Source organism: Lepidothrix coronata, unplaced genomic scaffold (assembly GCF_001604755.1).
Source record: "Lepidothrix coronata isolate B3197 unplaced genomic scaffold, Lepidothrix_coronata-1.0 Scaffold52, whole genome shotgun sequence".
NCBI lineage: Eukaryota > Metazoa > Chordata > Aves > Passeriformes > Pipridae > Lepidothrix > Lepidothrix coronata.
Genome location: NW_016690232.1, coordinates 30,172 through 45,485, shown reverse-complemented (window position 1 = coordinate 45,485; position 15,314 = coordinate 30,172). Strand labels below are relative to the sequence as shown.

Sequence of the window (15,314 nt, the reverse complement as noted above, 5' to 3'; positions counted from 1 at the left end):
TCCATTTCTCAGGGTTTCTTTTATTTATTCTTGATGAATTCTCACCTTTCCTGTTCAGATGGAAACCAGACTTCATTGCATCTAATTGGCTAGACTGTTCAGGCTCTGTTACTCTGGGTAAAGCTTCAGCCTTCCAAATGAGTACGTTTCAGTCACCCAGGCACTGAAAATTAGTCACTGAAATTAGTTCAATAATTATAAACAACTAAAAAAATTGTTTCTTAACAAAATCATTTAGTCTTTCATTAACAGCTTCCCAACATTTGTTTCTTTCTGCTTTAGTCTGGCTTTTCTCATTCTCAAGCTGTTGAGGAACTCTTTAATTAAATTGATTCAGGCTCATTTGTTGTAATTCGTAATCTCATGGACAAGAGAAAAGAAGTTTTGGAATATCAGGTGATCTGAGGCTGGAGAGAAAGTTTAGGCAATGTAAAGGTGAGAGGAGATTTGACAGAATTTGATCAAATGACACATAAAAGTAATGTCAGTAAAGATGGTGGTGGTTGGAGAAGAAAACAGTTTGAAAGGAAACTCTACAGAGTGCATAGAGTTGTTCTCTGTGGCAATGGAAGGACAGGCATGGAGCAGCTTCTGCAGATGGAAGGGTAGGAGGTGTCTGTGGTTAGAACCAGGGCACTAATCTCATCTCAGTCTTTGTAACTAAAATCTGTTTTGTGAATCATCACAGTCCCGTGTGGTTTCTTGGCACTTCCTTGGCTATTTTCATGTCCTTCTAAAGGTCAATTCATATTCCTACAAAATGTGGATTCTTGGCAGTTTCCTATTTTGTGGTGATTAAATAGACAACCTATGTTGGTTTGATCACAAATGTCCCCGGGATTTCGTGGCACATTTTCTATTGTAAAATTGTTTTGGTGTTTGTAACATGTGCTTCAGTCACCAATATTTTTATTTAAAATTTTTAGCTTGTGAAGAACCTCCTCCTAGGAGGGTTAAGGAAGTGCCTACTAAAATATGGGACAAACCTCCCTATCCACATGGTACTCAAGCAACATACGGTTGTCGGCCTGGATATATAAAACCTGGACGAATTATGTTTGAGTGCGTTGATGGGGCATGGCAGCAGCAGCCCCCAGTGATAGAATGCAAAAGTAAGTATTTATGCAAAATACAAGCAAACATTTGACCTGATGGATCACATTCCTTGCCAGTGATGTCAATGTGAAATTGCCATTGTGTCTTTACCTGTAACTTATTTATTTCTGCAGTCTTTAAAATATCCTCCTAAGAAGTATGTATGCATAAGAAACATTTTTTGAAGTTCCTTTTCTTGAGATAAAAAGATTTATTTTTTTTTTCTTGACAGAAGATCTTACTCTAGGCCAGCCTTATCAACCCAATTTATGTTATTAAGATCAGTTATTGAATTCTTAGAATCTTGCTTCCAATATTTTACTAAATGTCTAATACTGATGAAACTTACAGTCTAAGCAGAAGAAAGCACTATCCTAGCTTCTGAATGCAGTCATGAGACAGTTTATTCAACTAGTTCTGTAAGTGATATAATTTCTTGAAAGTGGGGTATTATTTTTCCCTGCCTTTTCTTTTAATTGTAATTCACAATTAGGATGAGAGCTTCTATTTATTGTCTCTAGTGTACTGTGCTAAGAGTTTAGAAGTATCTCACAACCTCATATAAAATTCATTACTGAAGAAATTGAAGTTTATTATTGTTAGTCAGCAGATACTTCTTTTCTGTAATAACTGAGTTTTAAACACAAAGGAATTTTAGAAACATGAGGATTTTTTCTTGCTTATCTAACATACAAAATTTTTAATAGTAGAATATAAATGTTTGATTTAATAATATAAATTTAAGTTCCAGGTGTCATTCAAACAGAGATTGATACAAATCATAAGTAAGAGTTAATTAAGAAAGTTGCTGCATTTTTTTTTTTACATTTTTTATTTAGTCACCGTCTCAACTTTTAGATTTCTTTGTTTAACTACTCAGTGAACATGAACCTATACAAAATTTAGTGTAGTTTTAAGTATCATGTTTTAGCAAATACTGCCACCCAGTGAGCAGCTACTGCCACAGGCAAGGTGGGTGGGAAGAGAGAAGGGAAGCTCTGCCACAGACTAAGGGAACACATTCCTTTTCCAGGATAAGCCACAGTAGACAGCAAAACTGATCATGAGTTTTCCATTTTCTCTGAATTCCACTGTAGTGGGTGTAGGGCCTACTGAAACACCTCTTGGTTGGAAAAAAAACAAGGATGTTGATATGCCCTAAGAAATGAAATTGCCTTGATCAACAGGGACCAGGAAAGACTTCTGAGAAGGGCTGATAGGTTTTAGCTGTGCAGTTTATTTAGCAGTTCATATTATAGCATCAAAAGGGGATGAATGAGAGGGATGGTATGTTCATCTCTGCCACTCTTTTGGGAATCCAGGGTAAAGAGTTAAGAATGCCCTATGGGGAACTTGGAGCAAAAAGCACTAAGGATCAAAATACTCCGGTGACTTTAGATCACCTCTCTTTCCTTAGCACATTCCCCATCAGATTTCATTTCCAATCATGGATGGATTCTCTAGTGGAAGCTTTGGACAAGTTTATGTCACAAATTGCATAAAACTTTGCCATAAATTTGTCACAAAACCTAAGATGCACTCAGCCTTTTTAAAGGTATAAAACCAGCTAATTTGGGGGTTGGGTTTGGTTTTTTTTAAAGAAGCACATGCATACTCCAATATGTTCTCATTGAAAACAGTGATAAAAAAGGGGGGCATTAATCAAACTAACGCTGAGCATTTTTGAATTTTTGAAAGGCCTGTACTCACTACTAGTTACTGAGAAAATGCTGTCTTTTACATTTTCACATTCCTGTGCATGGTGCAAGTACATTTTTTTTTCCTCTTCGTCATCATCATCTTCTTTTCTTTTTTTTTTTTACCAGATAAGCCCTGTGGGCATCCTGGAGATACTCAGTTTGGTTCCTTTGAACTTACTGCTGGAAGTGAATTTGTATTTGGTGCCAGAGTTGAGTACAGATGTAATGATGGGTAATATTTGTTTAATTCAATGTATGGCAATTAACATAAGGTGTTAATTATAATGTCAGTTATAGATTTGTTCTCTGTAAAGCATCTTACTGATATTCAATACTTGCTTATGGTTGAATTTGAATTTCTGCCATTACAGTAAATACTAAAGATAACTTGTTCTCTTGTCTGGTGCTACTGGAGTAACTGAACTCATGCACTTGATGCTTCATCCAAAGTGTCTAAAATACGTAAGGCTTTATCTAACTTGAAATCATGGCTGTTGAGTAGAAAACAAAATAGTGGCCTGTCTGTAAAGCTGCATCATGACTCCATGAGCCAGCCAGTTCAGATGGAAGTGCAGGTCAGTATGCTGGAGTCTGTGCTGTCAGTAGGTAGCCAGGATGCAGCTGTGTTAGAGAAGTCATTAGGCCATGTAACAATCTCCTCTTCAGAACCACAACTCGCCAATCCTACTTCAATCATTTTTTGCATTATGAAGTAAAATGTATTGTAAAAAATGTTTGAAGGAAGACATTTCTGGTAGACTCACTAGTGTGTCTGTACTGAACGTTTGAAAGAAATTCTTCTCCCTTCCGCCTCTATTTACCTTCTCCAATGAAAACTGCAGCAAGTTGAATACGTGGTATTGTGCTTAGTTAAGTATGCCTGTGATTGGATTCTTTCCTCTTGAAACACAAATCAGCTCTCAGCATGGTACTGTGGTTTAGCCATGATTTTGCTGTTGTTATATTACTGGAATCTAGTCTGAGTTTCACAAAGAGAGCTCCATAAGCAATATTCTTCTTAATCCCTTAACTTCCATTCCTCACTGTCATTTCAGACCATCTATACTTCCTCTGACTGCCTTTCAGACCAAGCAGAAGCCATGGCATTGTGGCCATATTGCCTTCAAACTTAAGATAATACTTCCTCATAAAAGCATGACACATATGGTTTGGATTAAGTCCTATGTGGATGCTGTCACATGGCTTTCAGCCATACTAGAAGAGAAGGAACAGGAGCTTTATTCTCCTTGCTGCTGACTGTGCAAATTGCCCCTAGATTATTTATTATGTAGCCAGAGCTTGCTATCTCTGTAATGAAGAAGCCTTCTTACTAATTCTTTCCTACTTTCTGATTTTATTTTATATTTTCACATATGCAATTAAGGAAAAACAAATAGGAGACATGCAGATCAAAAAACTACTCTGTTTTGTCACATTTTGATTGTTCTGTGCTGGAACATCTGACACCTACTTCCTTTGCTTCAAGAACAGCAGCACTGTTGTTTCTGTCACATAATGAAACTGTATTTTAGCATTGTTTACTTTTTTTTGGTAAGATACCAGATGCTCAGCCAAAGAAATTACCGTGAATGTCAGGCAGATGGATGGAGCAATGATATCCCTCACTGTGAAGGTAAATGGAGTTTTATTCTCTATTTAATTAATTAATTTATTATTTTTTTAAAATTTACTTATTCGATTGCACTTAATTCTCTATCAGACTGCCTTTTTATCGATCTGAAACTATCTAAAGCTAGTCTGTGATCATTTACAGGTATTAATTCACATACGTATAAATTCAAGTTAGGCAGCAGTGAAACCCTTACAATGACTGCTCAGCCAGTTTGGTCCAAGAAGCTTTTGTTAAAAACCATTCACGAAATGGAGTCCTGTTACTTCCAAAATGGTTTAAAGCTCTGCCTCACCTAAAGGCCCTGATAGAGTAGCTGCTTGTAAAACATGGTTGCAAAAGATATTTGGGATGCTGTGCTTCAAAGAAGTGTGAGGCATGTGTGTTTCTAGCTAGTTCCCTCCTCCACCCTTGTGAATATCCTAACCACTCAGATTTTGTTACAAGGTCTTCTCCCTGTTATTAGCATACTGTGAAAGATGTTCAGTCAGTTAAAGTGAGAGCAAGGGAGACTCAGACATCAAGACTTAAAAGACTGGTTGGCTCAGATGATGCTTCCCTGATCTTTGATGATATAATTTTTAATTGGTCTATTTTTAATATATGTGGACAGCAATGACATTTTCTCTGAAGTCAGGAAAAGGTCTGTAAGTAAAGAATCACAAAAGAAGGTAGATATCTTTCTCTTATCTAGAGTTTGTTGTCTGTGTTCTGACATTTCCTTGGATTTAGATAAGTCCCATTTAGTTTAATGGATTTTGAGCATCCTCAAAATTAGGCATACAGGTCTGTCTGCACAGCATAGAGCAACGGTTTCCAGCTTTTTTTGTCATGTGTCACCAAGATACTGCAATTTTAAAGTCCTCCTAAGATAGGTATTTCTTTCATGGTTGACTTTTCATTGAAATACAATTGCCTAGGAAAGAAATTATTTGTATAATTCCTAAATGTGAGGAACCTAGAAGACAGAATATGGACTCACAAAAAAGGCAGATGACTTACAAGATGGTGAATGCTGTCAGAGAGAAGTGGTAGCTTTGGTAGACAAAACACAAGCCACTTTTTTACCTGCTCAGGGATGTCTATGTGAACGTTTAAGATTGAGTTTTGATAGTAATTTTCCCCCTCAATACAAAATATTTGATGTCATATGTTAACTCTTCCTTTTTTCTGCAGGTACAAAATTGGGAGATGCTAGAGGTCTAAATTAGTGGCTGACACTGTGTTTGTTTACTTTAGTAATATAATTTCTCTGATAACCTTAGCTAGGATTTTAGTTAATAGCTGAACTGTTCTAGTCAGCCTGTAACGCAGAACTCTTCCAGATATCTGTCTATAGCAAATTCAGTTTGGCACAGCTCTAAACTAAGTCAACCAATTCTGACAAATTTTAATGGCCCCGTGTGACAGTCAAGGCTCATCTGACCATCCATAGAATGCACAAGCTTATAGTATAATTTAGATTGGGTGTGAGACCCCAGGAGGCCATGTAGTTTAGTGAGTGCTCTGTCTTTAGCTTTCAAGGGCAGACAAGAGGATGATGAGAGATGGTCTATAAGCTTCTTCCTGTGTCAGTCTGTCTTTTTCCTTAGGGGGTTGTATTATATCTGCTGAAAATGGTATCTGAATGCAAAACTAAGAGTATACTTTTTAAATGTGTAAGGAAATTACAGTGAGTTTTCTGTATTTTCACTTTTTTGTGTGTCAATTTATTTTACAGACTAGATCTCAAAATTACTTCTTTTTTTCCTTTCCTTTTGTTTTGTTTTATTATTCCAGTGGTAAAGTGTTTACCTGTACAGGCACCAGAAAATGGAAGAATAATTATGGCTGGTGCATTTGAGCTAGACCAAGAATATGCCTTTGGCCAAGTTGTAAATTTTGAATGTAATGCAAAATACAAGCTTGTTGGAGCTAAAGAAATAATTTGCTCATCTAATGGAAGATGGAGTAACGATGTGCCTCAGTGTCAAGGTAAAAAGGACGCTACTTACAATGTGTAATTAAGAAACTTTATTCTCACAGACTCCTAAGGACTGGTTACCACATGGGAAGCTACAAAGCTTTTACTTTATTTCACAGCAATTAAACATAGTTCGTCTGTAAACAATCTCCGTTGCATATATGAAGAAGAAGTAGGATAAGAAAGAGAAATGTGATAATATTGGATCCTAATATAATCATAATAGACCATCTGTTTGTTCACATTTTCACTACAAGCTGAATGTTTTGCCAGACTGCAGTCAAATTCTTTGAAAATAACTTTGATATGTCTACCAGAAATTCAATCACTTCAGTGTTAATTTAACCAAAGTAACTAGAAATTATTTTGAATCTATGTGAACCAAAAATAAACAAGTAGGATTTTTAATCTTAGGGTATATAGAATACAAAAAAAGTCCTGGTGGGTTTTTTCTTTCTTCACGCTAAGGTGTTTTTACAAGTTAGAAGGTTCATGTTTAGTTTTTACAGAACCACAGAAGAGGCGAGGCTGGAAGGGACCTCTGAAGAGCAATTAGCTAGGGCAAGTTGCTCAAGAGTATGTTCAGTCAGCTTTTGAATATCTCCAGCAACAGAGACTCCACAGCCTCTCTGGGTAACCCATTACAGTGTTTGAACACCCTTTAGTAAAAATATTTAAGTGGTATTTCCTGTATGTCAATTCATGCCCATATTTCAATTCATTGCCCCTTCTCCTAGTATGGCTGGCTGCCAGTGAGAGAGGTCTGGCTGCATCATCTTTACTTCTGCCTGCCCCACAAAAGTCAGGAATTTACACATATAAAAAAGACCCTTCCTCCCCTACTCCAAGACTTCTTTTTTCTAGACTCTCTTAAATCTCTTTTAATCTGTCAATTTTTCCAATTCCTTAATTATCTTCACTGGATTTGCTCCAATATGTCCATATCTTTCCTCTGTTGAGGAGTTTGGACGTGGGGAGGTGTAGAGGGAAAGCATCACCTCTTTTGATCTGCTGGCAACACTCTCCCCAGTGGAGCCCAGGATGCTGTTTTCCTTGTTTGCTGCAAAGGCACATTTCTGGCCACTCTTCAACGTGTCCATCAGGATCTTTTTTTTTCTGCAAAACTACTTTTCAGCCAGTGGACCCCACGCTGCCCTGCCTGCAGCTTTTACAGGTGGATGGAGTTATTCCTCCCATTTTGAGAACAGAGATTGTATGGGATTGGATTATCACTATGTAAGAAGGAATCCCAGGAAGGTTATGGTAACAAACACTTAAATACTCAGACTATCAAGCTGCTTATATTATTTATATGTTATCTGATCAGGAAGCATGTGTTTAGAAGAGCAGAGTATGTCTATCAGCATGGCAGATACATGTATGGTTTGTTCACAATTTCAGCGCTGCATTTTGCTGCTTTGAAATCCCCATTTATTATCATTTATAGCATAATCCCACCTCAAAAGTGGAATGAAACATGTACTTGTAACATTTGCAGAATCTAGTGAATTTCATTAAACAATGACAGTTCCAATGAGCTATATTTCATCCTAAATACAAAGTAAATTCAGCAAAGGAATCCAGGAGAACTCTTGGGTGTTCTGCTCTGTGACCGAGGAAGCAAAACCTTGAATATTTTCTGGTTTTATGAACTCAGGTTTAGGAAACTGCAAGATCTTGGTGTTTTCATTGGGTTTGGCAAGGAGCCGGCGTTGCTGATGTTCTTTCATAGATAGTTAAGCATTCTAGTGTCAGTTTTCCAGATACTTTAATTCTTTTTTCCTTTTGATGTAATGATTTAACTAATACTATATTGGCTATAGGAGTGCACTAGGTTTTCTGGAAACTACAAACAAATTATCTGAAAACAGAAAATCCTAAATTTCAGCTAACCTAGTTTCTGATTTTGGAATATATTCTGCATTATATATTGATTCTGGGATCCATTAAAATCCAAAGCAAAGCCCTGCAATCTGTCTCATGAATCAATTTGCAACTGATGCTGTACTACTTTCTACCTGGAATCCACAATCAGGTCACTGAAAAGCTCTCAAATAAGTTTCAAACAGTTTCCAAATGCAAAAGTTTTTGTGAATTCAAATTTAAAAAAAACCCCAAACCTAAATTTTATTACAATAGGATTTTATGCTTAGCAAGTAAAAATAAACCAGAATACATGGCTTTTTGTCTTTCTCTGTTTCAGATATTAGCTGTGATGTGCCAGAAATTCCAAATGGATATGTACATTCTCCAAAGCAGTCTTACAAGGAATCGGAAATACTGCGGTTTGCCTGTAACGATGGATACAGATTTGGTGACAGATCAGATGCACTGTGCACTGAAACAGGATGGAATCCACCTCCCTATTGCACTGGTTAGTCTGGCCTAAAGTGGTTTTACACATTTGTTGGGTTTGGAAGTAATTTCAGAGATTAATAAGTTTATTCGTAATGTTGCTGTGGGATTTAGGTGCTGAAAAATCTCCTGGAGCAGTTAATTAGGGGTGAGATAAGAAAGGGTTTATTTTGCCAAGGCTAAAGATGTTACAAGATGTGCGCCCCTGTGCCCGAGAGGTTACATTTTTATAATACCCTCCATCCAATCCCAAATGTGTCCACCCTGTGGGCTTTACTCTGGTCTGCCCCGGGTCCACCCCCTGAAAATGGGTCTGGGGTGCATTTCGGGACCCCCTGTTCATCCCATCTTCATCTCCCTCAGAGCACAAAGGGTACATAGTTACCCAGTTTTTGACCATGTTCTGTGGTTTAGAGGGTTAAGGAATGTGTAAACAAGGGTGCTACAAAGAAAGGGATGTAAGGGAGGCTGCTTTTAGAGTCTACTTCCACTACTTATAAAACTTACAAGTCTTACAAATATTAGAAAAATAAAAAAACATTAGGGGCTTAAGGCATCAGTAACAAAATAAATCCATCCACATCTAACCAATATCCATGAAGATCTGGAAGGATTAAATACTAAAGGGACCAAGCAACTGGATAAGAATTTTCCATGGAGAGCAGTAGCAAAAGCAGTTAATTCAGGTTTGTTTTTTTTTAACTTGAGTGTAGATTGAGAGGTCCACAAAGCAACAATTGCTCCAGTATACTACATAATCAAGAGTGATGCTAAAATATTTCATTCAGCATTGGTAGGTGCATTATAGTTGTTATTATATTGTATTTTTATATAATTCTAAGTCAGTGGGAAGACCATATGAAGAAGATTTCTTGAGTTAGAAAATCCTAATTTGCAGAGATAGGAAGGATAAAGCTGAATACCCTCTACAAAACACAGTGAAAATGTTTTATCAAAGGAATAGAAAAAAATCAGACACTAGAAAGAATATTTAAGCAAGCAGGAAAAAAAGTATTAGTACCAGAGAAATTCCAGCTGCGGAAGGAATCCAAAATTTTTAATGGTATGAAAAAATCAAATATTGAAACCAGCTTCTTGTAAAAGTGGCAAAAAGTCCTATTTCTTCACCTAAAATCTTGATACCTTCTTAAGTGTGTTTAACATGGACACAACTGGTACAAGTCAGAGACTGTGCTGTAAGTTGGAAGATTGAGTAAGGAAATATTTGTTTGATACCATAGGAATAGCAGCAGTATGAATAAAAGTGAGAAAAGCTAAATAGTCTTAGCTTGATGACCTCCTGATGAATCACAAGCAGTTCTTTGAGGGAGAGATAGAGGTTAATGCATCTTCAGGTCTTCCATGTTCAGGTATTTGAGATGCTGTGTCACCATAACCAAGACTCTGCTCCTTGTAATCAAAGGACTAAACACTCAGTAAAAGACCACTCAGCATCTCACTCTCTGTGAACATTTGAGACAATAGAAGTTTGCTTGACTTACTGAACTGACCTCTGCATTTTTTTCTGAGTGTCCTGATGAGTCTTACTCACGAACAGACTGAGCACCTGATTGCCAGTCATTATATCCATTCTTTTAAATCCCAGACTACTAGTTCTGATCAACCAGTTCCAACCAAAGAGAAACAATTCAAAAAAGATTCGTATTTCATTAATGGATCTTCAGTAAGAAGTCGTTGGTATACTGTGCAACCTTTCAGAAATGATTGGCAATTACAACAGTAAACATCTTTCAGAGTATGTTTCAAATTAAAATCCTGACTGAAGTTTGTAAGATGCCTTTCAAGAGCTCTTCTGACATAGTAGGATAGTGTTGTAGGAAGGACAATCTGTAGCTGATATGGCCAATTCCAAAGGAGATCAAACAAAAGTGAAGTAGTCCAATTTCAGAATTTCAGTCTATTGATGGCCATAAGTGTGTAAGCTGAAAATTAAAATGCACTTTTAGTGCTGGATTACACGTAAAGCTGAAAACAATAGTACTTTCTACACAGACATTTCATCAAGAATTGTGTGCAACATAGATTTGATGATCACTAGCCCTAAGAACCATGGACATAAAGTTATGTATAAACAGAGACCAAAGGACCATGGGATGCATGAATCCTGCCCTTGTTGATGACCCTTAGTCTAGGATGAAGACAGCAATATGTTTAATGTCATCAGAGCTGTAATTGAACAACCACATTATCCACAGCGTTCAAACTTCACATCAGAAATTGTCTGAGAATCTCTACAAATTAATATATTTACAATGCTAAAGCTCTCTATTGCTTTCTAACTCTCAAATGCCTTCTGGGCAGTGTATATGACAAATCCATAATTTTTGAGGCTAGTCTTGTTTGACATCAGCCCTCTGGGTCATGGATTTTAGTTTAATTCAATTACAGCATTTACAGGCTATATTTAAATCTCTAAATCCAGCAAACAGAAATATGCATGTTATGTCCCAACTGAAGCACTTTGATGTAAATTTTGGGGAAAATATTAGTGCTTTGAATTGTCTTCAAGAAATTGCCGAACTCTTGAGACTGGAAAAAAATGTTGGCAACAGGGCGACATTGTAGGATGTTATTTACCACCTACCTTCCTGGGACCTCTTCCAGAAAGACTCCTTTAGAAATAAAGACTTGTCAGTCCTGGGGCCCACTCAGTTCTTGACCTTTCTGCTTCAAGATTAGTAATGGTACTAATTAATATGCACCGCCTACATTTGAGCAACATACTGCTTTTGAGAAGTGCCAAACAAACATTCTTCTAGACACCAGTATACTGGGCTCTGATACTTGGGGCATATTCAAACAGTGGTTCTGGATCCTACTTGACTTATCACTGAACCTAGATGATTCAGCAGTACATGCATGCAACTGATTCACCCGCCTTCACAGCAGGACCAACCCCTAGTCATTCCCTCCCTGCCCTGAGGGTGCTGGTGTTTTTTTCTGAATTGGAAGTAGAATACAAGAAATCTAAAGGACAGATTCTGTTTTATAAAGAATACATTTTCCTGGCTCCTCTGAGCCTAAGGATACCATGAGTTTTTAGAAGATTCTTGACCTTTTTCAGTTGTTGAAATACTTCCAGTGTCAGTGTAAGTCCCTAATCTTAATCACACAGCCTTTGAATGATCAGTTCCTAGTTGAGTGTAGATATTTCTTCCTTTAGGACCTGCTAGTGACACTGCCCTACTTTGGGACAGTGTCCATAAATGAGCCCAGCATAACCCAGCTGCAGAAAGACCTCCTGGAAAAAATTAGTCAGATTCAGTTTGATTTCCTCCAGTTCTTCCTTCAACCATTCCCTTTGCAATTTAGTTTTAAGCTTCTACTTAATATGACATCAGTAACAGCTGTCATTCTTCTCTTACAGAACTATAAGAGTAGGAGAGGAATGTAATCTTTTCTTTGCCCTAAGAAACATCTTTTTAAAAATTTTATGCAGTTATGGTCAATATACTATGAAAACAAGAACTTAAGCAATAAATTTAAACATATTCTTCATTTTTTCTCTTTTTATTTAGAAATCGTATGCTCTCCTCCAGTAGTTAGCCATGGGGATTTTAGACCTGACAAAGGCAGCTACAAAGCGGGTGATACAATCACGATACAGTGTGATCCTGGGTATCATTTTAAAGCATTGACTGGCGGAAACACAGCTGAATGTACCGGGAATGGCTGGGTGCCCGAGCCAGCTTGTGTCTGTAAGTAGCTCTCATGGATGAAGACACAAAATGTAGAGTTGTTAGAAGCATCTGAGAGAAAAAGAGGTCAAGAGCAAAACTCAGGGATCAGTAGGCATGGGAGTCACTCATTTTTTTTCTTTGTGATGTAAAGCTTAATGTGATCATTTAGAAAAATCACCTATAAAACAGTGGTTTAATCAATATTTACATTATGTTTATTAACACAGGTATTATCTATTACTGTATTTGTGAATTTGTTAAAATGTGCTATAGTCAGCTCACTTGTGCCCCACCCAAGGAGCATCTTAGTCAAGAGAAGAGGACATCATGAGTGTTTAAGTACAAACTATAGGTGATGGTTGGAAGATGTCTTTCCTCTTAGCTGTCAGAGCTTTAGATTTTTACTTGGAGTTGTAAGTTGGCTTTATGAATAGTCACATGTATTTCTATCTGTTATAACCTGTCAGATAACAAAACAAGGTATTCTTGATGGTTGATGAGTTCTTTATTGGCTTAAACTTCCCATAACTACAATGATAGTTTTGTCCAGTAGGCACAGCATAAAAAAACTAATATATAAATTAGCAATTAGTTTCATAATCTAGCACTCTTTGATCTTTGGTCATTGAAAATAAAAGAAAAACTTAGAACAGATTGTGAGAGAAACCCTGATGGAATCGGTCTTGTAAATGAACCTTTGGATAAGATGATTTGAGCTGTTTCTGAAAAGTGCTCTGTAAATATCTGTATTAATGTTTTCTCTATATTAGTATGAGTTCCAAAATTCAGGTATCATTCTGAGACGACTTCATTCATTATTGAATGGTCTGTCCAGTGGGTGGTCTGCCCTACCTCTGTAGGTAGGCTCTGGATCAGAGCATTTCAGGAGGAACCTAGATAAACTTGAATGAAAGCATCTGGGAATCTCCTCCTTCTATCCTTGACTTCTCCCTGAAAAAGGTCAGTTCTTTTGAGGAACCAAGAGAACAAAATTACAATTTTAAAATAAAATTTTAAAATAAAAATGAGAAGAGTAAGGAAAAGCTTTTGGTGCAGGGTCCCAAAAGTTACAAATGGAAGTGGTAACAGGAGTCATCTCAATTTTAAGATTGTACAGGTCAGTTTCTATATCTGAGCCACATGTCTGGGCTCCCATCATAGTCAGCATAGTAAATTTAGTCCAGACCCTCTACAAGGACAATGTCATCTCACTGTAGAATAAATATTTATATTTAGTCTCATGAATCAGCCTTTGGAGTCCACTGAGAATATTTCCTGGATTTCTGTTGATTGCAATGGAATTGGGGGAAATGACAGAGCTATAAGCACTGCCAAAGACACCAGCAGCAGAGTGCGATTGTTCCCGCACTCCTGAGGGGTGTGCCAGGGTGGGCAGTCCTGGTTCTGTCCGTTTCTGAAAACACCCAGATGATGAGGCTGAATCTGAATTAATTGTGTGCTGAGCTTTTTATCATGCATGTGTTGACATTGTTGCTCTTAAATTCTATTTCAAGCGAAACCTTGTGACTACCCAGTCATAGAAAACGGCAAGTTAAGTTACACATATGAGAACAACAGACACTATTATTTTCCAAGGAGATTTGGGCAGAGTGTTGACTACTACTGTTTCCAGGATTATTCAACCCCCACTGGAAATCCCTGGGTTCGAAGTTTTTGTTCCGAAACGGGCTGGTCTCCAGAGCCAAAATGCCTGAGTAAGTGCAATTCCAATATATACTCAATTCTGTTATAATTATCAAAGGTCTGTGCAGCTGAAATTGTTCTGATGGAACACAAGACAAAACAGTTTCTTGGAGTCGGACTGCTTTAGCTGAGCCCTGGAACTGCACCCAGACTGTCATCCTCTCTGCAGAGCTCAAAGTGTCAGCTGGGGACGCTCTGAAATGAGTAAGGCTGAAATGATGCTTTTGGATTTGGGAGATTTTTTACTCTTGAAACTATTCATAAGATTAAGAAATCTATGGGAAATCTTCTCTGGCTTCTGGGTAACATGCAAGCACATACTTTCCTCTGGACACACAGCTGCACATACAAACAGAGTTTCTACTCTTTGTCAATATGTTCTCCCTTCCATGGCTTGGGCACTTTGTCTAGAGGTTCCTCTCTGAGAACCATTGCCTGGTCCCTTTGGAAAGCTTTTGGAGCTGAAAAGATGTCACACTCTTGGAATAAGCTGAAAGTGATTGTGGTATCAGCAAAAGAACCAGATACACTCCTTAGATTTAAAACGAATTAGACTTACATTTAAAGTAGCAAGGTGAGATGTCCTCTCAGACATCTTCAGTCACAGCAAAGTTCCTGCCTACTGGTAGGACTGGAAAGTGGATTACAAAAGGTTGATCTTTCCTTGATGCCCTCAGTGGAGTGGTGCTCAGTGCAGGAAATGAATGGAGCCCTGCCTGGAGGAAAGGACCAGTTACTCAGTTAACACACTATAACATTCCTTCAGCCCATGTCTGGGCTCTTGGGATGCAGAAGGCCATAGAGCCAGTGTGCCAAGCTGTTGCTAAAATCTCTAGACCTGCTTTGAGAGGCTGATACACTTCCACAGAGATGATAAAATCTCCAGGAGGCAAATGCTGAAATTCACTCTGTGCAAACAGCAACAGTTTAGAGACAAAGCAGACCAAACTAGAGCTGGTGCACATGAACAGTAGGTAAGAGATTGTGGTTACTAGACCAGCTCTTTTTGCTTTATGTCGTGACTTCCACTTCTGTTCATGTGATTCATTAATCTCAGGGCAGTGAAATAAAGCAAGCTTTCATTCAGATTTGCACACAAATGTCTTTTTGGGGAGGAAGGCTACATAAATGTGTTTGGAGGCCTGTTTCTTAGTAACTGTCTTCCT

At 37.7% G+C, this 15,314-nt stretch overlaps 1 protein-coding gene across 1 annotated transcript in view; it reads left to right on the top strand.

Annotated features, from left to right (window-relative positions):
- CFH (complement factor H) overlaps positions 1 to 15,314 on the top strand; it is a 32,831-nt gene that overhangs the window by 2,873 nt on the left and 14,644 nt on the right. Inside the window, exons 2-8 of the mRNA XM_017815633.1 lie at positions 927 to 1,112; positions 2,922 to 3,027; positions 4,352 to 4,428; positions 6,205 to 6,399; positions 8,592 to 8,762; positions 12,283 to 12,462; positions 13,959 to 14,159. Of these exons, the coding sequence (XP_017671122.1) occupies positions 927 to 1,112; positions 2,922 to 3,027; positions 4,352 to 4,428; positions 6,205 to 6,399; positions 8,592 to 8,762; positions 12,283 to 12,462; positions 13,959 to 14,159 (1,116 nt within the window). The remainder of the gene's footprint in view (positions 1 to 926; positions 1,113 to 2,921; positions 3,028 to 4,351; positions 4,429 to 6,204; positions 6,400 to 8,591; positions 8,763 to 12,282; positions 12,463 to 13,958; positions 14,160 to 15,314) is intronic.